This window comes from Emydura macquarii, unplaced genomic scaffold (genome assembly GCF_026122565.2).
Source record: "Emydura macquarii macquarii isolate MOO-44397 ecotype Brisbane River unplaced genomic scaffold, CSIRO-AGI_Emac_v2 contig_2286, whole genome shotgun sequence".
In the NCBI taxonomy this organism is placed as follows: domain Eukaryota; kingdom Metazoa; phylum Chordata; order Testudines; family Chelidae; genus Emydura; species Emydura macquarii.
Genome location: NW_027132423.1, coordinates 1 through 22,482, shown reverse-complemented (window position 1 = coordinate 22,482; position 22,482 = coordinate 1). Strand labels below are relative to the sequence as shown.

The 22,482-nt window shown below is 57.1% G+C and overlaps 1 protein-coding gene across 2 annotated transcripts; it reads left to right on the top strand.

The window, feature by feature from the left end:
• The first annotated feature begins 257 nt into the window (after positions 1 to 257).
• Positions 258 to 17,317, top strand: LOC137161200 (oocyte zinc finger protein XlCOF6-like). 2 transcript variants are annotated; one of them, XM_067560311.1, is made up of 3 exons: positions 258 to 386; positions 5,902 to 6,028; positions 9,544 to 17,317. In XM_067560311.1, exons 1-3 carry the CDS (start codon positions 363 to 365, stop codon positions 11,334 to 11,336), a joined length of 1,944 nt encoding a protein of 647 aa, XP_067416412.1. In that variant the 5' UTR covers positions 258 to 362; the 3' UTR covers positions 11,337 to 17,317. The 2 variants fall into 2 exon arrangements, with proteins under 2 accessions (XP_067416412.1, XP_067416411.1); XM_067560310.1 differs by having other exon boundaries at positions 9,541 to 17,317.
• The last annotated feature ends 5,165 nt before the right edge of the window (positions 17,318 to 22,482 follow it).

Genomic DNA, 22,482 nt, shown 5'->3' with positions numbered 1-22,482 from the left:
GGCGGCCCGGGAGCAGCAGGAGGGTCTGTAGGTGACACCGAGCCCGGCCCAAGCAGGCCGGCTGCCGGGAGCTGTAGTCCGGGGGCGCGGGGCTGGCTGGAGCGGGGCAGGGCCCCCCCTCGCCCCGGATCTGTCTGGCTCGGATCCCCCCGCCCCACCCCGGCCTCCTCCGCGCCGTGGGTCCGGCCCCTCTGCCTCTAACCCCCCCGCCCCACACCAGCCTCCTCCCCGCCCCCTCCTGCAGCACCAGCGGCGGCGGCTCGCAGCCATTAGCCGGGCCGGGAGCGGGGCGCAGCCCGCGGCCGGGACTCGGGGATCGGCGCTGCACGGCCCGGCCCGCGGCTGGCCCGGGAGAGGAGAAGATGCCCAGCGGCGGCTCGGCTCAGGTAGGCGGTTCCGTGGGGCTGGAGCCCGGGCGGCGCTGGGCGGCTCAGACCGGCCTGTCCGCTCGCTGTTGCCCCCAGCCAGAACCGAACCGGGGACAGAACCGAACCGGGCCGGGCCGGGCCGCGCGCGGTGCAGCCAGCTGGCGAACAAAGGGCGGCGCTAGCCCCTGGCTGGCCGCCACCGGGGCTGGGGCGCGGGTCTCGTTCCCAGGGCCGGGGGCAGGTGTTGCAGGGCCCTGGTTTGGGGCGCCCCCCGCCCCGTGTGGGGCACGTCCCCCCCCGCAAGTGCGGCACATCGGGGGGGGGCAGGCGCTGGTACCAGACAAAGCCCCGAGTATCTGCAATCGGGGCGGCCGCTCGCCCCGCGGTGGGGGGCCCCGGCCGGCTGGCGACGGGCTCCGGGCTTGCACGGGGTGGGGGGGTCCGTGATTCCGGCCTTCCCCGGCCCCACAACCGCCCCCCCGGGGGGCAGGGCCCAGCTCCGGGGCCTGGCTCGGGAACGGCGCAGGGCGGAAAGGGCTTCCCGCATCGCTTTCCCGGCCGGGCCTGGCCGCCGGGACCCCCCCAGCCCCTGGGCAGGTTGACGGGGGGCCAGGCGCCCTCCGCGGCCGCGCTCCGCTCCGCTCAGCTCTGGGGCCCCGATGATTTCCCCTCTTTGCAACAGCCCCGGCCGGGCACGTCTCCCTGCCCCCGGGTGCTGGTACCGCTGCTCCTGGAGCTGCGCGTCCCCTTCGGGCCGGCCTGCGCCCGGGGTCAGCTCCTGCAGAAGCCCTGGCTCAGGTCTCCCTTAGGCCCGTGTAAACGGCAGTGGGTGGAGTTGGTCCGGATTCGCACCGACTTAGGCCGGCGGGGCTGCCGCCTGGCTCCTCCTGAACTCGAGCCGGGCCCAGGCCAGCTCCGCTTTTGCAGGGCAGCTTCACTTCAGGGCAGCAGCAGGGAGAGGGCCCCACACTCCTGCCCCCCCGCTGGCTCCATGAAGCCCCTGGCATTAGGGCAGGAATGAATCCTGCCCACGGACTTTCAGCTCCCTGCCATCCAGGCAGACGGACGGAGGGACAGACGGACAGCTTCCCCCCGCCGTGCTGCTGAAAGGCAATTCAGAGGTCTGGGGGAGGGGAGCATCCACACACCAGTCGCGCCCCACACACCCCCACACACAGGGGCTGGGCACCGGTGGGGCCACAGGTTACATACATCTGCTGGGCGCCCGAGAAAACCGGCACCACGCAACGCCACTCGGGTACCCTCAGGAGTTCTTTGAGTCCTGGGCCTAGAAACTGGGGCCCAGCCAACGTCCGTCTTCTGTGCGTTCATGGGCGCGCGGTGGAGAAAGGGGCAGCTGTTTGCCCAGGCAGGCATCTCCCTCTGCTGCACCTTCCTGCCCGGCACGCCCCGCGGAGGGGGAGCGGTGCCCTCGCACCGGGCGCTGTGTGCTCATCCGGGACACCCCTGGGCGCAGCTGGAAATGCTCCTTTATCTGCAGCAAGGAGTTTGAGCACGTGAGCTTTGGGGCCGGGGCCTGCTGAGATGCCGAGCGCCTTCCACGAGCAGGGAAGGGGCCAGTGCCGCCCTCCGGCAGGACGCACTCAGCAGCCAGTCCTTTGGGGGTCGTTAAAGAGCAGTGACCGTGGGGGGGTTCACCTTCCTCTGCAGCCTGGGGCGCGGGTCAGTTGCAGGTTTAAACGAGAGCAAACGGTGGGTGGGTTCTCGGTCACCTGAAGTCTTTCAACCTGCTGGCAATGCTCCTCCTAATGCAGCCCAATATGCCATTAGCCTTCTTGGCAACCAGGGCACACTGCTGACTCATATCCAGCTTCTTGTCCACTGTTACCCCCAGGTCCTTTACTGCAGAGCTGCTGCCTAGCTCGTCGGTCCCCAGTCTGTAGCTGTGCATGGGATTCTTCTGTCCTAAGTGCAGGACTCTGCACTTGTCCTTGTTGAACCTCATCAGATTTCTTTTGCACTGACTTCCTACAACAAAACCAGAGGCAGTGGCAGTGGGTAAAGGCAGGGGCTTTAGCGCGACCCAGCGGGAAGATTCCTTTGCAAAGAGGTGACATGGGGCTGAAAACGCACCAGTGCGCAGGGGCTGACTAGCACTTGTGGCTGACGTGGGACTGAAAAGCTGCACCGGCCCCACAGTGACTTCGCCGCTGGTGAATTCAGTTGATTTTCTGCACTGATCTGCCCAGACATCAAAGCGGCGTTAAGGTTAAAGACCAAACCAGTCAGGAGAGTAATTATATTCTGCTTCCTCTGAGCCTTATTACCCGCTCGCCCGAGGCACCACTGGGTGCACGTAGAAGAATATGGCGTCTTAGTGAAGAAGCAAGCTGCCCGCCCCTTACTTCTGAGTGGGTCATTTCCAGGGTGCAGCTCAGTGGTTTGTCAGGAGAAGGCTGGCAGAAGGAGACCGGGCTTGCGACACAGACTGAGGGCGGCCGGACTAGCTGAGCCCAATTTCTAGCGGCTGCGCAAGAGTTATGCAAGGCGAAGAAAGAATTCAGGCTCGCATGGCGACATCTGCTCTGGATCACAAGCCAGGCTGCTGAGTGCGTCCTGCGTACGCCCGGCCAGCGCAGCGTGGGTGAGCGTGTCCCGCTGTGAGAGGCTGGCGGTGTCGTTATGGAACAGACAGAGCACTGTCGATGGGGATAATGTCATGGATGTCCAAGGAGCTAGTGCTGGCTTGGGCAGGTGAGGATCTGCCCTCCCTGGTTCCCGAGGGCTGAGTGAGCGCAGAACCACAGGTCTTATGCACACGAGGCTTTTCTGCCAAAACCATCCCTCTCTGCCCCTGGTGCTGCCCCAGCAGCGGGAGTGCCAGTCTAGGTCCGGCACAAGCGGCCAGTGGCGTTTTAACTGCCGTGCTCTCTCCCAGACCTCTAACCCTGCTCCGATCCGGACATCTGTAGTCCTGTCTACACGGGCATCCCCACCACTGCTTCTGTTGGCGGAGCTGAACCCATGGCAGTGAAGGTGGGAAGCTTTTGGACAGAAGCTTAGTTTAGATGCTCCCTCGGATGTTAACGATGGAAGTTCGATCCTCTGCACAAGGGCAGGTTTATCCAACCTTCAGCCCTGGGTACTCTGTCTAAAACCACGTTGGAACATTATTTGGACCGAGCGGTATAACAACACGGTTAGTTCCTGGCTGTGTGGACAGAAAAAACAAACAATTCCTCTCCCCAACCCCCCCACACTTTAACTTTAAAGGGAGCCATAGTTTAACCCTAGAATGTACCAAAGATCAAAGAGGTTTCCTCAATATGGTTGTAATGTGTTTTTTCTTGTCCACCCATATTAGGTTTAAAAGGATGTATTTCTTCACACAAAGCACAGTCAACCTGTGGAACTCCTTGCCAGGAGATGCTATGAAGGCCAAAAGTACAGCTGGGTTAACAAAAGAACTGGATATGTTCCTGGAGGATAGATCCATCAATGGCTATGAGCCAGGATGGGCAGAGATTGCTGTTTGTCAGAGGCTGGAATGGGTGACAGGGTGGATCACTTGATGATTCCCTGTTCTGTTCATTCCCTCTGAAGCACCTGGTGCTGACCATTCAGAAGACAGGAGACTGGGCTAGATGGACCATTGGTCTGACCCAGTGTGGCCGTTCTGATGTTCTGTAATCCAGCTGCTGTTTCTGTAGTTTAGACAGAGCCCAAAGGTATTTGCCTAATTAAAACACTCCCACTCCCTCCCCAACTTCCTCGTTTAAAGACACTTCTGTAAGCTGTGTGTAACCCTCCCAGACCTGTCTGCCCAGACAACAGAGCCCAGGCTGCTTCAGGGTAACCCCTCCTCAGTGACTAGTGGGACAGCCTGGCTCAGCCGACGTCAGAGGGAGTTTTGTCACCTAAAATTTCTTCTGTTCCCAAAGATCTTCCAGTTCCCGCAGAGCACCAGGCCCTGAAGCTCTTTGTGCTCCCGTGTTTTGAGCTTTCAGGGGGTCTTGCTCCTCTGGCTCTGGTTGGGAGAAGCAGTTTTATTTCTCTGCCCGGCCAAGGCACCTGGCTTTAAAAGAAATCATTTCCACTCCTTTCCATTCCCCAGCAGTTCAACACCCGTACTCGTACAGTCACTGACAGGCTTCTAGCGTGAGACCCTCTGGGGACAGGGAGGGGAATTCTTTTTATTGTGTCAGCAAAATAATTGGTAAAGACCAACTGGTTTACATCATTTACATGGACTTTTAAAAAGCCTTTGTTAGAAGGTCCCCCACTAGAAACTGGTAAAGGCACTGATGTAGGCCTGGAGCAGGAGGTGAAGTTCAGTTCTGGATCGGTAACTGGCTAAGAGGCAGAAGACAGAGATGAGAATACACAGTCAATTTTCAACATGGCCAAAGGTGAACAGCGGCTGCCACAGTGACTATCCCCGGTCAGCTTGTTAGTATATTTATGAATTAACTGGAAAATGGGGGGACAAAAACTGCAGAGGGCATGCAAGGCTAGTCAAGATTAGAGAAGACGGTGAGGAAATTCAGAAAGCCCTAACCAAGAGAGCTGAGCGGGCGCCACAATGGCAGGTGACGTCCATTGTTAATAAATGCTAAGTAAGGCATTTTGGAAAGATTCATTGGAGCCGTTTATTCACATTTCTGGCTTTTAGATCAGTTGCAGCCCCTCAGAAAAAAACCTGGATGTTATGGTGGCAGAGCAATGGAAGGTTCAGCTCCGAGCACAGCGCCGGTCCAAAGCAGCCTGTGAAATGTCCGTGTGCACAAAGAGATCCAGACCGATGCAGCAAATATGCTAACGGTGTCACCGTCAGTGCTGTGCCCGGCCCTGCTCAGTTCTGGGGAGCCTGTGCCGTCAATTCAATTCAGTTCAGGGCCTGGGGGCAAGTTAGAGGCCATGAAGAAGGAGGAGAGATTGAGTCTGTTTAGTTTAGAGAGGAGATGAATGAGAGAGGACGTGACGGAGGTACAGAAACTACTGACTGGTGTAGAGAAGGTCTCTTTACCCTCTTGCCCTGTACATGGAATGAAATTGAAAGGCAGCTGACATTGAACATTGCAAAAGGAAATACAGCATCCCACAAAGCGTTACTGGTATGCGGAACTCATTGCACAAGGCAATAGTCAGTCCAAGAGCTTTGTAGAACTCAGACAAGGATGAGACGCTGACGTTTAATGGGAGCCTCCCACGTTACATTGTCTAGAATAATTAAATATCGTTGTAGAAACTATAGATCCTGCGTCAGGGCTTCAACCAGTCACTGCCCGAGAGCAATGACAAAGACGTTTCCCCCACACCCAGGTTATTCCCCGTCTGTTACATGGTTTCTTGTATCTTCCGTTGAAGTACCTGCTACTCCTGCTGTCGGCGAGAGGCTATCGGACTAGGACCACTGCCCAGGCCTAGTATGGCAGCTCCTGGATTCCTGTGCCAGCCGCGAGTGGACTACCTCTGTGAATCGAAAATGCCCCCCCGACGAGAGCCAGGCTGGTAAGCGGCAGGGTGCGACTGAGGCGGAAGATGCTAACCAGGTGACACTTTGTGCTTTCAGGTCCCGGTGAGGTTTGAGGATGTGGCCGTCTATTTCTCGCCGGAGGAGTGGAAGGAGTTAGCGGAATGGCAGAAAGAACTGTACTGGGACGTGATGAAGGAGAATTACGAGCTCGTCACCTCGCTAGGTAAGGAGAGACGTGAGTGCTGCAGGGCCCGCGTGGACCAGGAGAAGCCAGGTCATCAGACAGGTTCTCCCTCCTGTATCTGACAATTCTCACACGCTTTTGTGACCGAACATGCAGGGAAGATCCTGTCAGGGAGGTCCCACGGGCTCATTTCTAAGCGTTGTTCATACCCCAGACAACCTGCACTAAGATGCAGTGACGCTGGAGTGCATGTGTGGATAGCGTAAGGGGTCAAAGGTTACAGGGGGTTGTAAACCAGGCCAAGAGTTATGAATCCAGGAAATTCAGTGTCAGCGCTAAAGAAGCGAAGGTAAGAAACCCACCGTGCAGACACTCCGCACACCTTACCACCGCCCCGCAGGGAGTCACGCAATAGCCACAGTTACCATGAAAAGCACTTCGGTGTTTGCGGTTGCAGAAGAGAAACAGAATTTAAAAGACATCTTAGATGCCGTCTCCCCCCCATAGTGTCACTGCCCATGACTAGGGGACAGATAAAACCCCATCGCTCTGTTTGCGTTTCGAAGAAAGGGTGATGGGTGTCTGCAGGCGGGCGGCAGGATTGATGCTTCACTGGACGCTGAAGCCAGCTGAGGGTGATGGGAAAGGATCACGCGGTGCCTGAGGCTGGGCAGAGAGCAGCCAGCCGGCTCGCCAAGCAGCACACTCCCCTTCCCGAGAGGATTAGCATCAGCGGGGAGGGGGAATGTGGAGGCAGGGGTGGCGTTTGGGTGCTCAAAGGGGCTTCCTCTGAGTCCGTTGCTCCTGTTCACACGATGCCGGAGCCGGGCAGGCCCCTGCCCGCAAGGGAAGGGGGTTAGGATTCCCTGCAGGAAGGCGATGCAGCCTGCTGGAGACGGGTGCGGTCCCAGGGTTCGAGATGGCTGGAGGTGTCGGAGATTTCAGCAGCTCTTGGCACCGCAGCCGGTTTGACACGGCATCGCAGTCACTGAGCCCTGCCTGCAGGAGTGACGGAGCCACCCCCCCTCAACCCCGCCCCCAGCCACTCTGAGCCTCACGCCTGCTACCCGAATGCCACGGGCAGGTGCCACGCGGGCGGCGTGGAGGGAGCAGCGTGTGCGGGGAGCCAGAACGTCCCATCACAAGGGACGAAGGGCGCTGAGCGAAATCGAAAGGCACCTGTGAAGGGCTCCGCTCGTCCCTGGGGGTTAGCTGGTGCCCCATACGGCCGCCCCTGTTGCCCACCGCTCGTGCTGTGGTCCCGCTCTCTCTCTGCGACTCAGAGCGCTCCTTTCTCCTGACCTGGCCCTCCCGCCTGGCCCCTGCACAGCCCTAGTCTGGGGTAGCCAAGCCCCTCCAGCCCAGCTGCCGCCTCCGAACATCTTCCGTTCCACCGCTCGGTCCCGGCCCACGTCCCAGTGGCAGGTCAGGGAACCCCGGCCTGCCTGCAGCCCCAGACGCCAGCCCAGGGACCCTCTGAGGAGCAATCCAGCCTTGCTCAGGCTCAGGCCCTGCTTCCTACCCCCCGCCTAACCTGCTCTATCTCCGGGTGGGCCAGGAGAGCTTCCTCCACGGCCCATGGCAGATTCACCTCTCGCCAGACCCCCCGACTCTCCCTGGACTCTCTCCTCCCTGAGCTACTCCCTTTCCCTCTAGAGAGGGACTGCCTGCCCCTTCCCTGCAGCTGCCTTCTGCTCGCACTTCACAGCTTCACCCAGCCAGCCTGCGTCTGCATCAAGCCCTGGCTCCCCTCCAGCTGCAGCCCCTCTCTGGCCACATTAACCTGCTCCGGGCAGGGCGGGGTGAACATCTCCTGGTCCCGAATGAAGAACATCGCGGCTGGCAGTGAGTGCCCGGCTGTCCCCAGGAGCACAGAGCCTAGCAGGGTTCAGGATGTGACTGGACACGCGACGGATGGGCAGAGCCACTGTCCTGTCAGCGAGGAAGTAAACCTGCAGCTGATGGGCCTTAGGAACCACTTTCCCCTGCTGGCAGCATATTCTAATGGTTCTCGCCCTTCCTCTGATGCACCTGGGATTAGTCAGGGTCAGAGGCAGGTGCCTGGACTGGGCAGATGGCAGGTCTGATCCCCTCTGGCAGCGCCCGGGCGCTTTAACCTTCCACCGAGCCGCTTGCAGGGCTGGCGTAATTCAGCTGAAGCCGGTGGAGTTTTATCCCCCGGCTTGTCAGCGGGCGCGCTGGGTGCCAGAGTGCACCGGTGACGGGGGCAGTAGCCGGGCAGCGAGTCAGTGGCAGGGAACGTGAGTTCAGGCACGTGAGGTGGCGGATGGCTCGCCGGGGATGGATGGAGGAGAAAGCAGCCCCCTTCCAGGCGCTGGTCTCAGCGGAGGGTAGGGGAAGTTTCTCCAGGCCAGCACCAGCCCTGTGGAAGCCTGGGATTCATTGTAGGTAGAGAAGGTGATTTCCCAGACAGTGAGTCGCTTTTAAACTCCAAACCAGACGTAGTTCCCCCTCCGCCGGCTGCTTCTCCCACCAACCCCCGTGTCTCAGCGCCTGGGCTGCTCTTTCTGAGTGTGAGAAAGTCGGGGGAGGGAGGGGGGGGCAGCAACTATCTTTTCCTCCTTCAGACCCCCCCCCCCCCCCGGAGGGAGCCCGTCTGTGGTGATGCTGATCCAGCCATGCCTGCTGATGGTGGCTAGGCCAGGGGTCCCCAACTTTTGACCCATCCCTGCCCTTGTCCTCCCCCATCTCCACGGTCAGCGGGCTGTGGTTGGGGCCAGGGGCCGAGGCTGTCCCTGGGGGCCGTGGCGGGTCCCAGCAGCTGGGAGCCAGGCGCCGAGTCCACGGGCCACGGCCAGGCTCCGTGGCCTGGGGGTACTGAGGCCGGGCGCTGCGGCCAGGATTGGGGGTCCGGGGGTGGGTGGCGCTCTCCCCCACTCCCCATGGGGTCGGGCCCAGCCATGTCCCATCCCCACGAATGTTCCTCTGTGTCCCCCTATGAGGGCGCACCCCACAGATTGAAGCCCTCTGGGCTAAGCTAAGACTGCAGCTGACTGTGTGCTCACTTCATTGGTACTTCATTGGTACCTCATCACCTCCCTTCCCCATAGCCCCATTTGTTTGTCTCCTCCAGCTGTTGTGTCTAGGGTGTGAGCTCTGGGGCAGGGACTGTCCGTCCGTCTCTTCACCGCACATCTCCTTCCGTGCCGAGCAAAAGGGGACCCCGATCCTCGGCTGGGTCCCGAGGTGCTGCTGCTACACGAACTGTCACGCTGCCAGCGGTGACGCAAGGGTGTGAGCACCAGGCTCAGCGCAGCCCGTTAATAACCAGGGCCCCAGCCCCAGGTGGAGTCCAGCGGTGTCTGTGTAAGACATGGAGACCGTGGCATGGACAGGGACCTGGCCCATCAGCCTCCTGCAAACCATAGCTGGGATCTCAGAATTCCTACTGTTAGTTAGGTTCTGTTTCTCCCTGGCAGGTTTGACAGACCCGGGGAGTCTGCGATGAGCAGAAACTTTTGTTTAACCAAGACACTGCTCTTTTGCCGCCATCCCATGGAATAACACTCGGCCTGTTGTTTTCTCTCTAGTAGATGATGAGATTGGGAGTGAGAACATGGAGGAGACGACTCCCGAGGAAGACGCTGAAAGGCTGCTTCCAATCAAGACCTTTTCTGGGAAACTGGAGGAGAAAGTTCCCCAAAGTTCAGTGAAGCTTAAGAACTGCTCGAGTCAGAGCAAACTAAAGGCAACGCCAAGAAACTCTGCCGGGAACACACACGAGAGACCCGCGAACAGCGCTGCTCAGAAAGCCCAGGTGACGGAGAGAGCAGACGTCCTCCAGGAACGCGAGCGAAGCTTTGCGGAGAAGACAGATCTCCTGCTACGCCAGCGGAAGCACAAGAGAGAGAGGCCGTTTCCCTGCAGCGAGTGTGGGAAATGCTTCTCTCAGAAAGGGGACCTGAAGATCCACCTGCGAATCCACACGGGGGAGCGGCCATACGCCTGCACCGAGTGTGGGAAAAGCTTCACCCAGAGGGGATACCTGAAGATCCACCTCCGGCTCCACACCGGGGAGAAGCCTTTCCCATGCATGGAGTGTGGGAAAAGGTTCCCTTCGAAGGGGGATCTCAAAATGCACCAGAGAAAGCACACGGGGGAGAGGCCGTTTCTCTGCAGCGAATGTGGGAAGAGCTTCACCCGGAAGGTCGACCTCAAAGTCCACCAGCGGAAGCACACAGGGGAGAGGCCCTTTGCTTGCACCGAGTGTGGGAAGAGTTTCACTTCCAAGGGGTATCTCAAGATCCACCTGGGGCAGCACAAGGGCAAGAGGCCGTTCATATGCCTGGAATGTGGGAAAAGCTTCATTTCCAAGGGCTCCCTCAAGGCACACCAGAGAATCCACACGGGCGAGACGCCCTTCACGTGCGCGGAGTGTGCAAAGAGCTTCACCACCAAGGGGTATCTCAAGATCCACCAGAGGCTCCACACCGGGGAGACCCCGTATCCCTGCACCGAGTGCGGGAAAAGCTTCACCACCAAGGGCTATCTCAAGATCCACCAGAAAATCCACGCGGAAGGGACGCCCTTCATCTGCAGCGACTGTGGGAAAAGCTTTGCCACCATGCGGTACCTCAAAATGCACCAGAGGAGCCACACTGGGGAGACCACGTTCACCTGCCCGGAGTGCGGGGAGAGCTTCGCTCAGAAGGGCTATCTCCGCATACACCAGCGAATGCACACCGGGGAAGGCCTGTTCACGTGCGCGGAGTGCGGGAAAAGCTTCACCGCCAAGTACCTCAAGATCCACCAGCGAATGCACACCGGGGAGAGACCCTTCACGTGCTCGGAGTGCGGGAAGAGCTTCACCGCCGAGGGCTCTCTGAAAATCCACCTGAAAATCCACAACAGGGTGTTACTGAGCATATGCTCTGACTGCGGGAAGAGCTTCTCCTCCCTGCGCTATCTCAAGGTGCACCAGAAAAGCCACTCCCAAGAGCCCGTGACGCTCCCCAGCGAAAGTGGAGACGGCTTCCCTCCGAAGGCGCTTGCCAGCGTCCTCCAGAAGCCCCCCCGAGAAATGATCTCCTTTACGTGCAAGGAATGCGGAAAGAGCTTCTGCCAGAAGTCTAATTTCCTCACCCACCAGAAGAGCCACGCCAGGGAGAGACAGCTTCTCACACACAAGCCCCACTTCAGCCCCGGCGCCGCCCCACTGACAGCCGGGAAGTTGCACCCAGTGAATTTGGCCCAGGAAGTTTTCAGAACAGGGAAAGATCATCTAGACCCCAGTCCCTATCCCTTTGGACTGGATTTAAAGCCCAGCTTCCAGTTTTCTCAGCAGACGTCTCCACTTGCCCCGGGAGTCAATCTAGGCGTCTCCTGAGCTCACTTGGTTTCCCTCTCCCGCCTGAGGACGTTTTCTGTGTGGTTATTGTTACCTTCTGCATGAAGTAGCTCTGCCCAGTTCCTCCATTTACTCCCAGTCACTAACCCTGCCATACTGCACCCTCCCTGCTGCTGGGTGGTACCTGCTCCTGCAGCGCCCCAGCTGGGGACTCACAGCAGCCTTACACGCTGACACGCCCTTCGTTCGTCACCCCCGCCTAGCCATACAGCACAGCACCTGGCGGGCCGATGGTGTCCGTGATTTTATCACAATGACCCTCTGAATCGCAGCCATGTGCTGGGTGACGAAGGATACCGAGCCGAGGTTCCCTCCAGTGCTAGCTTGCCTGCTCTGGTATCATTGAACTGCATTTCCTATCAATTGGTGCAATCACTTAAACTAGCCACCCCGTTGCCATACCCAGAGCATTCCTCTGGCTCCTTTTAGCATCATATACAAACTTCGGCGCTTGGGGTGATATTCATCCCACGTCGAACTCCCCTGGAGCTACCCCGGGGGTGGAGTCTGACTTTTCCTTTCTAGCAGCCTCGTTAGGACTGCAGAGGCCATAGAATGAACCCCGCAGTTTTCCACTCAGCATCCCGTCTGTTGCTCCTCTTTGTCCTGAGCAGTGGAGAAAGTTCACTGCAAACCCCCATTAACGGAACAGATGAGCAAACCACACAAGACAGGAACCATCTCTATGTTCCTCCAGAAGATAAACTGCAGAACTTGACAGCAAGCCTGCGCTGGAAAAACCAAGTGTTTAATTCTGGTTCAGGGGAAAGAGCAGCTGGTGAGAAGATCCTCCTTCGAATCCAGGGGAGAAGTTGTACCAGCAGCCGTCAGATGTCGTGGGAGGGAGACCAAACAAAGTCACTGAAATGGCGATATGGAGGCCTTGCAGGTTCCACTTAAATCTGCAGCAGAGAACTCATAAGGAGCCAAAGGCAGGCGATAAACAGCAGAACAGCGGCTGGCAAGGTGTCCAGGTTAATGCCCTCTGGAAGGTGGAAGAGCTACAAGGATCATAATAACCACAGATGGAAAAGAGAGATCATCAAAGCGATTATGTGCCGGAGACCGGCCCCAGCTGGCTTTCTGCATTCCTGCATCCATTCTGCCCTCTGCGTCCCTGGACACTGGGAGGGAGATGTTCTTGGGCACACGGGGTGAAAGCGGCTGAGAATGAGGCATTTTGCCCCTGTCTCCAGTTTATTCCCACAGCAGCCGACCCTGTTCCAGGCTCACCTGGATTTCTGCAGTGACTTTAACTCTGGGCCTTATCCCTGTGGGACAGGTCAAGTGGCAGCACCTTGTAGGGCCCTGTAACGAGTCAGCCTCTGGGCACGGGGCTGGGAATTCACTCATCCTCGCGGACAGGCTCTCCTGTGTCAGCTTCCCGCGCCACGTCCTGCGGCCTGGAGCCGCTGCCTTTTCTGGGCGGTGATCTTCAGAGGGCAGGTGTTCTGCCTGCTGCTCTCAGCAGCTCTGGTTCCGACATGGAAATTCTCTGTGACAGGCGAGCGTGTGGCTTCCCAGACCTCCCCGCAAATACCTCCCAGTACTTTTTACCACCAATGGCCGGCGCCTGGCCCCCAGGTTCCAGGGCAGTGGAGATCTGGTTCTCCCAGCTCCTTCACCGCTCCACAGTAATTGCTTGGGACGTCTTTGATGTTCCCTCGCTGCCTTTGCTCCGCTCATCTCTGGATGTTTATGGCTGAGGACAGCTCAGGTGCGCAGAAGATGCGGACAGGGATGGGAGATGGGGACTGGTTCAAATGCTGGCTCGGCTCCTGATTCGCTGTGTGGCCTTGAGTCACTTCCCCTCCCTCTGCGCCGCTTTCCTCTCTGTAAAATGCAGCTGGTGCTGGCGTCCCGACCAGAGGGGCGTGGCGAAGTGTCGTTGGTTTAAGGGGACCAGATGTCCCCTTTTGGCCGGGACAGTCCCTTTTTTAAGCCCTGTCCTGGCCGTCCCGACTTTTTTGGCAAAAGTGGGCATTTGGCAAATGGGACAGATGCCCAGTTTTGCCAAAGAAGTGGGGTGCAGCCTTTAGCGGGGCACGGAGAAAGGTGCGGGAGGGCAAGCGGCTTGGGCCATCTCAGTATGAGTGGGTGGCTAGAAGGGCTGGGGCCGGCCCTCCCATGACTTGGAGGGCTGGGGCTGGTTTTGGATGGCAGGTGGAGGGGGTCCTGGGGCCGGCCCCATGCGAAGGGGGGAGGGGAGGCTCAGGCCAGCACCCTGTGGTGTCCCATTTTCCCTGTGGGAAAATGTCACCTTCCGTTAGTTACTCTTTGTATCACAGTCCCAAGGGCCGAGCATCGTGCTGAGGGGACGCAGGGTTGATCTCACAGGGGAAAATGGGTCGCTCACACTCCCTTGACCTTCGAGGAGTCAGCGCGTGACAGTCGTACAAGCTCCAGGGACTGAAGTCCGGACTTTCACCTCCGACACTGGCTCATTGTTTGACCTCAGAGATGTCACTTTAACCGCTCGGTCCCTCGGTTTCCCTGTCTGGAAAATGGGGTTAATGAAACCTACCTCCCTGTGGGGTTGGGAAAACCAATGTCGATAGTGTGCTTCGAGACGCACGGCTGGACGGCACGAGGGACCGGAGAGCATTACCCTGGCTAAGCAGTTTCTCTGCTCTCAGGTCCTGTGGGCACTTGCTTTATTCTCAGCATAGGGTTTCCTAATGTGCCAATTACCAAGAGACCTGGGCACCAAACCCACCAAGGACTAAAAATCAGCAGCATCCTTCTGGGGCCGTCTGGCCTCCTCCTCAACCGAACTGTTGCCAGAAGACACATGGGAACTCAGCAAGTGGCAGACTCAGGCCCTGGCAGAGGCTGGGTCTTGTGCTGAAGGAAACACTACGGCCTGCCTGTCCTCATCCTGCTCTGTGCCTGGTCTGTGAGAGCGTGGGGGGGCCACACACCCCAGGCCTGTCGGTGCCGGGCTGTCCGAGAGACAAGGCCATCGCTTCGATTGGACCAACAGACAGCAGCTTTCCAGCCACACACAGTGAATCAGCTCATGGCCCGGCACGGCGCTGCGCTGCGGGCGGCAGAGCTAGAGGCAAGGTGGGAGGGGTTGTTTTGCATTAATAGTGAGCTCGTATCGCAAGGGACCAGGCAAGGTGGAGCGGCCCGGAAACACCTCTGCAGGCAGAGGACAGATGGAGGGGGGTCGGCGGGTCACAGGTCGTTGTAACAAGCCGGGAACCTGCACAAGACTTTCAAAAGATGAGCCTGGGAGTGTCAATTCATAACTCTGCTGGACACTGAAATCAGACTGACCAGAGCCTCTGGATCAATGGCTTCTTCCGACTCCCTCACCCACTAGCCCTGCTCTTGCCCTGTGGCCGCAGTTCGCATTGTCCCTTGCAATAGGCGCTAACTACTCGTGCTAAACCACCCGCTCCGCCTTGCGTTTAGCCGAGCTGCGCGGGGTATTTTCCCCAAAACTGAAGAAGAGCTCTGGGCAGATCGACACGTAAAACGCTGCATTGGTGCAGCTGCAGCGCTTATGTGACGATGCCCATCTGCTGACTGGAGAGAGCTCTCCCATCGGTGTAGTTAACCCACCTCCCCCCCCCGCGTAGCACTGTCTACACCGGGGCTAGGTCGCTATAACTGCGTCGCTCGGGGTGTGGATTTTTGACACCACCTGAGCACGTTGTCCTACTGATCTCGGGCCGTAGTGCAGTGAAGTGGCTCGATAGCTTGTCTCGTCAGAGCAGTTGGTCCAATCTAGGGTGACCAGCTGTCCTGATTGTATAAGGACAGTCCCACTATTTGGAGCTTTTTTTTATATAGGCGCCTATATACGATGGCACCCCACCCCCGCCCCGATTTTTCACACTCGTGAGCTGGTCACCCTAGTCCAATAAAAGATATTCCCTCCCCATCTGCACTAGAGGGTGCAATTCACCACCACAAGGCCTGTGTCCCACGAGTCCCACGTCAGCCTCTGTGCTGCCTTCTGCCCGGGAGGGGAATCTCATCCCGATGAGTTAGCCCCAAAGACTGGCTGATGCCAGGCTCTAGATGCGTGCGATGGAGAGGCCCAGCGGTAGGCGTTGAAGAACAGCCTGTGAGGAGCTCGGAGACGCTGCACTAACTAAGTGCCTGGCTGCTGGCAGAGGACAGCTGGATGCTGTGGTGGGAGCGCTGGGCAAACGAGACCGTTCCAGCCGGGCCGAGCCGAGAAAGGGACCTCAGTGGAAGTGACACAGCAGCTACGAGGGCTGGTTCTGAGAAATCCTTCAGCGAGGGAAGTGAACGGGAGAATACTGCACGTGCTCCATTTACAAAGCGCAGGTACAGAAAGTGGACGTTCATGTTCTGATACGGAGCAAAGCCCACAACATCAGGAAACCCACCGCTTAAAAAGAAGACGAGCCCTGGGAAACCACCAGGGCCCCGGATGTAAGCACTTGAGATCCTGTGTGGTGTCTCCTTTGAAGTTGTTCTGTGACTTTTAAAGGCAACGGTTTGGTATCTAAATCTTTCCAGAGAGGGTATGGAGATGCCTCAGGCAATGACACGTGGCTCAAAGGAAATGGCAGACCCAGAAACCTGTCTGGGTTACAGTAAATAGACCATGGGTTAAACGAGATGGCAAGAAGCAACTGACGAGGGCGCCGGCCCGACATCCGAGCAGACTCTAAACCTGTGTGTGAGGAAAATGGGAACCTTTCGCTCCGTAGCTGAGATTTCTGCTGCATCCTTTTGTTTCTTGTCCTGGAGGAAACCCAGCTTAAAGCCATTTGATGCCTTAACACAACGGGCTCTCTCAGGCCTGGACACCAAAACGAGAGTGGACTCTTTGTAAGTCTGCTGGAGTGTGACGTCCTAGGGCTACAAGGGGGTGGTGATACCTGTAAATGTCTTTTGTGTTGGCTTATTGAGTTGGGGTTTTTCTATTTTACTATTGCAGGGACTCCATGAGCTGGGGCCAGACCTGCTTTCTTTTACACCAGTGTCACTTCCCCAGGCAGGGCTCTGGCCGCCAGCCACTGAGGTCAGTAGAAGGGCGCCCGTTGACTTCGCGCCACAATTAACTAGCTGCCAGGCAGACGGAATCTGGCCCCCGGGTGTTCATTTTTCTTGCCAAAGAGGGGATAGGAGACATGAGTCTCTTTCACCTGCTGCTGAGGTGAGGTGCGGAGTGTAAACGGAACCATTTTAACGTAACTGCGGTTAGGACACGTGTGGCGTGGATTTCTTTGATTTTCATTCTGTCCATGTGTTGTATTGCTGGCCTCTCGGTGAGGTAACCAGGGATACTCTGGGAAAAGCCAGGCCCCAGTCATGCTTCCATTGAAATCAGTGCAAAAGGATTTTGCTTTTCGTTCTGATCCTTGTGATTGGTTTCCAGGCGTGATCAGAGTTTTCCAAATATGGGTCGAGTTATCTTGTCTGCTCAAGTCTGTCTGGTTTGGGCTACACTTCTAGCATTGCAATAATGAGAGAGAAAGGGGCAGGTCAGAATTAGGGGCCTGTTATCTTCTCCATTGCTCAATCAGGAAGCAGATTAAAGGAACAAAGCCCCCCCGAACATGTCCACTTTCCACCTGGGGTCAGCAGAACCCTAGTAGGTTGCTGCAGGGTTTAGAGCTGAATTGGGAAAAAAAGTCCTTTATTTCCACTATGGTTTTCTATAGGGATAAAACCTTTTGCAAAGCATATAAACGTTAGTACGGTGCAGGCTATTCGAGTAGGAGAGCACAAACATGTATGTGTCTGCTGTGGTGTTGGGTCTATACAGCTACTCCTCCTAACGTTACACAGAACGGGGAATGGAATTGAACAGTTTCAGGTTCTGGGGTAAAGTAGGTCTGAAATATTGGAACTTCATTATCTTCCTAAACAAAATAATTCAGACTAGTTTTATAAGGAATGAACAGATTCTTTACAAGAGAATTCATGTATTAAATACATTCTTTTTGCTGTTTGAGTTGAAGCTAAGACCTTAGAGGAAAAGATCTTCAAATCTTAGACTGCTCGGCTCTGTAGCAAGACAAACATTTTGGAGTTTTTCTTCCTTTGTCGATTAACGTCACCAATAAAGGCTTGTTTCTTTCAGAAAATGTGTAGATACACGCTGGTAAATTTGCATATGGTACAAAATACTCAGACATAAAGAAAGATTATTATCTTAACGAAATCTAACAGGGACACGGAGTTAGTTTTATGGGACGTAAAAGGGCAACATCTCCAACTGGAGAACACGGCGCTGGGTGGCCAGGGGAACATGACGACTACAGCCATGGAGACTTCATATGGCAGACTCAAAGACAAACCTCAAGAAGCTACAGCCACGCTCGCTGCTTGGAGATGCTATTAAGAAATGGGGCTGGGGCTGGAGCTGCGGTTAGCTCCGTCTGACACACAGAATGATAGTTCTCAGCCGGCTCTGACGCAGGGACGTTTGTGTTTTGGCTCCATGATACACTAATAATGAAACACGTGATAGGAAAGGTGAATTCCTCATGGGAAACATGCAAAAGAAAATAACGTTTGTCTATACATGTAAGGTAATAGACCAGGGGGGTCCATGTCTCACTTGTATTTGGCTATTCTGTGTGCATTTTATGCCTGATAATGACTTTATTTAATCTTTGGTTCTTTTTGCTTCCTTGCTTGTTTGTTTTTCTATATATTTCTAAATAAAGAGTAAAGACAAGGTTAAGGAGGGAAAGTCGAAATCTCTGTCACGTCAGCGTTTAACCGATGAACTAGCCTGTTGTACGGCCCTGCACTTTGTACCACACAACACTCTGATTGCACATACGCACCATACAATATCAATAACGCACACATTAAATGCAGTATGAGCTGGCCAACGAACAGATCTCACGAGGTAATTGCCGACGAGGACCCATTGAAGGGGGGTGTTTGTAATGCGGTGCTGGAGGAATCAGTTCAAGGCGTGATGCTATTCGATAGTTTCAGCAGCGATCCGGAAGTAAATATACACTCACCCCTGACAAAACGTGCGGGAGGAGACACCATGTGGTGGAATGGCAGACACAGAATGAGCTGGCTCATCTGGCAAGCGGGGCCCATTTAAACACAATGCATTTTAATGTGGCCAAATATACAGTTACTTATGGAGGAAGAAGGAACGCAGGCCCTACGTACAGACGGGTGTCTCCTGGACAGCAGGGACTCTGCTGAGGATCTAGGGGTGAGTGTGGACGAGCGACTGACCCTGAGCTCCCAGTGTGACATGGAGGGGTAATGCCCTCCTGGGCTGTATACACGGGAGGCGTGAGGCAGGGATTTTACCTCTCCCCAGCACTGCTGAGAAGGATGCAGTGTCCATCGCCCTCTATTTTCCAGGGGGCTGAACCCACCCATGTACTCACTAACACACTGTGTTTCCAGGCAGGGTAAAGGGAGGAGGTGCCGGAGACAGGTAAGGGGGTGGGGGGATAAGACTATGGGGAACAGAAGGGGTAGGAGACAGAGGAGGACATAGCAGGCGACTGGAGCAGGCAGGCTACAGCAGGTGTCCGGGAGCAGGAAGGGGGCTGCAGGAGACTGGCTGGGGTCATGGGCACGAAGGCTGAGGAGGGAGGCAGGGGGGTGACAGGTAAAGGACGGCAGCTCCCTCACCCCAGTGGGTAGGCAAGAGTTAGGGGGATTTCCCCCCCCCCCCCCCCAGGAGGCGGGGGTGGGGGGGAGCGGGGTGTGGCTCTACTTTTTGGTCCCTGGTAAGTTGAGTGTTGACCCTGGCAGGATGGTGTGCGTGTGCAGACGCCGCGGAAGGGTGGCCTCCGGCAGAAAGCGCCAACCAGGGCATCTGTCCGGCTGGGCCCCTCACGCCCCGGCTACGCCAGAGCTTTGCCCAGGGTCCAGCTGCACCAGTCCCGCTGGGGCAGGGTGAGAGTGGGGGTGCGGAGCTCCCTCGGCCCCAGTCACAGCGTTAAATAGGCAGACGTGCCCGACCAGGCCAGAGCTGGCCATGGCCCATTAGCAGCAAAGGACACGGCTCCACACCCCCCACCCAGAACTGCTCCCCTGGCGACCCCTCCTGTAAAGGGCCAGCACGGCCAGGCTGTTAGACGTCTCTCCAGGGCGTCCTCAGAGCAGGGCCAGCGGCCACCAGGACACACCAACGGGCCGTTCAACCGGCGCGAACAAAGCACAGCCCCGGAGATCTGTACGCAGGCGCAAGCTTTATTAAATGTTTGCTGCTGCGGCAGGGAGGCACATGGGCGCTGCTCTGCGATGGGGTTTTGTCAGCGTGCAGGGTAACTAGCCCGCCGTGCTGCCGCCAGCACCCGCCGTCCTGCTCTTTTCAGCTCCCCCCCGGCACTGGGAACATGCAGCAGGGCAAGTGGGCCAAGCCGGGGATGGGCAGCCAGGAAGTCCCAGTTTCTAATCCTGGACAGCTTAGAGCACCTCACGAGCCCCCTCCTGCCCTGTCATTTTTACCCACCTCACCCTGTGAAGGCGACGCGGTGCTGTGACGTCGCTGAGCGCTAGCTACACGTGCCAGCCTCGATGGTTAGCTTCCCTTCCCGTAGTCACTTGCCAGTAAGACACACACACACACACACACACACACACACACACTCATGACCCGTTACGTTATCTGCCCATTGAGGCAGCTGGCGTGGCTCCGTGCGGCAGCCCATTTACAGCTCAGCGGGGGCATTGCCTACCCGGAATTTAAACGCTGTCTAACCACAGGCAAATGCAACCCCCAATTCACACGTGCGTCTCAGGCTCCAGCAGAACTTCTGCCGGCGTTTCTGGTACCTCGCTCAGGTCCGTTTGGAGCCCCGGACCAGTGAGGGGCTGTGGAGACCAGCATTTCACGTTCCTCAGAAGCCAGCCTGTTCTCGCAGGGGGCTGCACGCCGGGCCCCTTTGCTCTCCAGGCCGGGAGTCTCCTAGAGCCATTAGCTGCTGGGCCAGGAGCCAGAGGAGACGCTGGTTTATTTTGCTGTCAGCCGGGGCCGCCCTGAGGGGCTTCACCTGCCCTGTGACTCAGTGGGTCACGCTCGGCACCTCCCTCGCTGCTCCTTGGCTTCCAGGTGGCCCCAACTGCTGTTCCCGTCCTCGCTGGCTAGGAGGCTGTGCCGCGCTGCTCTGACGCGGACTTCACCACAGTCGTCCTGCGGGCCGGACAGTCCACCACCTCCAGGCAGCGCTCCCACGCAGCGTCACTCGGCCCTTGCAGCTAGCGGAGAATTCAGCCTGCCCGCTCGCCTCTGGGCACAGTTCAATTCCTGCTCGCTCTCGCCTGGTATGAGGCAGGGCTCGTCCCCCAAGCACCTCACCACCATCGACATTAACAGACCCTGAGCAGCGGGGATCCTGCTCTCCCACGGGCCTTGCCGCTGCCCAGGCGATTCCTGGCATGCTTTCTTCCTCCGTCCCCAGGGCGAACCCCTCCGCTGGAGACGGGTGGCGAGACATCCTCGGTGGCTGGGCTCTGCACCAGGAACGTTTCCACCCCAGCCTCCAAGGGGAAGCAGAGCCTCCCAGAGCTGGTGCCACCCAAAGCCAAAGGGTGGGGCAGCAACAGCAGGAAGACAGGCCTCCGGGGCAGGGCTCAGACACCGGCCATAGTTCCAGGGCGCCCCATGGCGCCCGAGGGAGCAGGCAGAGGCTGCTTAGCCACCAGCGAGCCTGCCCCCTTGCAGGATTTCTCTGGCACCCCGACTTTCACACTATATGTTTAATACGGCTACTCACTGCGTATAGAAAACAGCGGGAGTGATTATCCAAGGTGGCACATGGGCGTGAGTAGGACAAAGTGGATGTCATCGAGAAAGGGAAGGTACGGCTTGAATAGCAGGAATAACTTCCTGGCAACACCACGTGTGGGCTGTGGGCTTGTCAGCCAAGGTACGGGGAGGGGGCTCCACCGCTTGGAACCAGACTGGACAAGGGACTGGAGAGGTGCTGAAGAGAAACAATCCTGTGCTAGCCACTGGGAGAGGGAGTCGGTGACCGAACGGGGCTTTTCCTTCTCTAACCCTAGAATTATAATTCTATATCATACATAATAATATAGCCACGATTCCACTGTCTGTAGAGCCCTGCATGGATACCCCTTCCTACTTCTCCAGGTGGGCACCAACGACACTGCCCAGAACGACCTAGAGCGGATCACTGCGGACGATGTGGCTCTGGGAAGAAGGATAAAGGGGTTTGAGGCGCATGTGCTGTCCTCGTCCATCCTCCCTGGTGAAGGAAAAGGCCCAGGTAGGGACCGTCGCGTTGCAGAAGTAAATGAGTGGTTACGCAGGTGGTGTCGGAGAGAGGGCTTTGGATTCTTCGACCATGGGATGTTGTTCCAGGAAGAAGGATTACTAGGAAGAGACAGGATTCACCTCATGAAGAGAGGGAAGAGTATCTTAGCAGCCAGGCTGGCTAACCTAGTGAGGAGGGCTTTAAACTAGGTTCGGTGGGGGACGGTGACCTAAGCCCCGAGGTAAGTGGGGAAGTAGGACACCAGGAGGAAGCAGAAGGAGGAGGGTGCAACAGGGGAGGCCTCCTGAAATGCACTGAGAAAGTCGGGCAATCAGCCAGTTATCTTAAGTGCCTGTACACAAACGCAAGAAGCCTGGGAAACAAGCAGGAGGAACTGGAAGTCCTGGCAGTCAAGAAACTACGACATGATTGGAATAACTGAGACGTGGTGGGGTAAATCACACGACTGGAGCACTGTCATGGATGGGTATAAACTGTTCAGGAATGACAGGCCGGGCGAAACGGGGGAGGAGTTGCACTGTATGTAAGAGAGCACTATGACTGCTCTGAGCTCCAGTATGAAACTGGAGATAAGCCAGTTGAGTGTGTCTGGGTTAAGCTTTGAAGCAAGAACAATAAGCATGATGTCGTGGTGGGTGTCTGTTATAGACCACCAGACCAGGAGGACGAGGTAGATGAGGCTTTCTTCAGTCAACTAGGGAAAGTTTCCAGTTCACAGGACCTGACTCTCATGGGGGACTTCAATCACCCTGACATCTGCTGGAAGAGCAACACAGCAGAGCACAAACAATCCAGGAAGTTTTTGGAGAGTGTTGCAGACAATTTCCTGGTGCAAGTGCTGGAGCAACCAACTAGGGGCCGTGCTTTTCTTGACCTGCTGCTCACAAACAGGGAAGATCTGGTAG

What these genes read in the sequence shown, in the direction of transcription:
- LOC137161200 (XM_067560310.1), top strand. Translation starts at nt 363, where the DNA reads ATGCCCAGCGGCGGCTCGGCTCAG. An exon ending in CCAGCGGCGGCTCGGCTCAG is followed by an intron (nt 387 to 5,901) that starts GTAGGCGGTTCC and finishes TTGTGCTTTCAG; the next exon opens with GTCCCGGTGAGGTTTGAGGA. An exon ending in CGAGCTCGTCACCTCGCTAG is followed by an intron (nt 6,029 to 9,540) that starts GTAAGGAGAGAC and finishes TTTTCTCTCTAG; the next exon opens with TAGATGATGAGATTGGGAGT.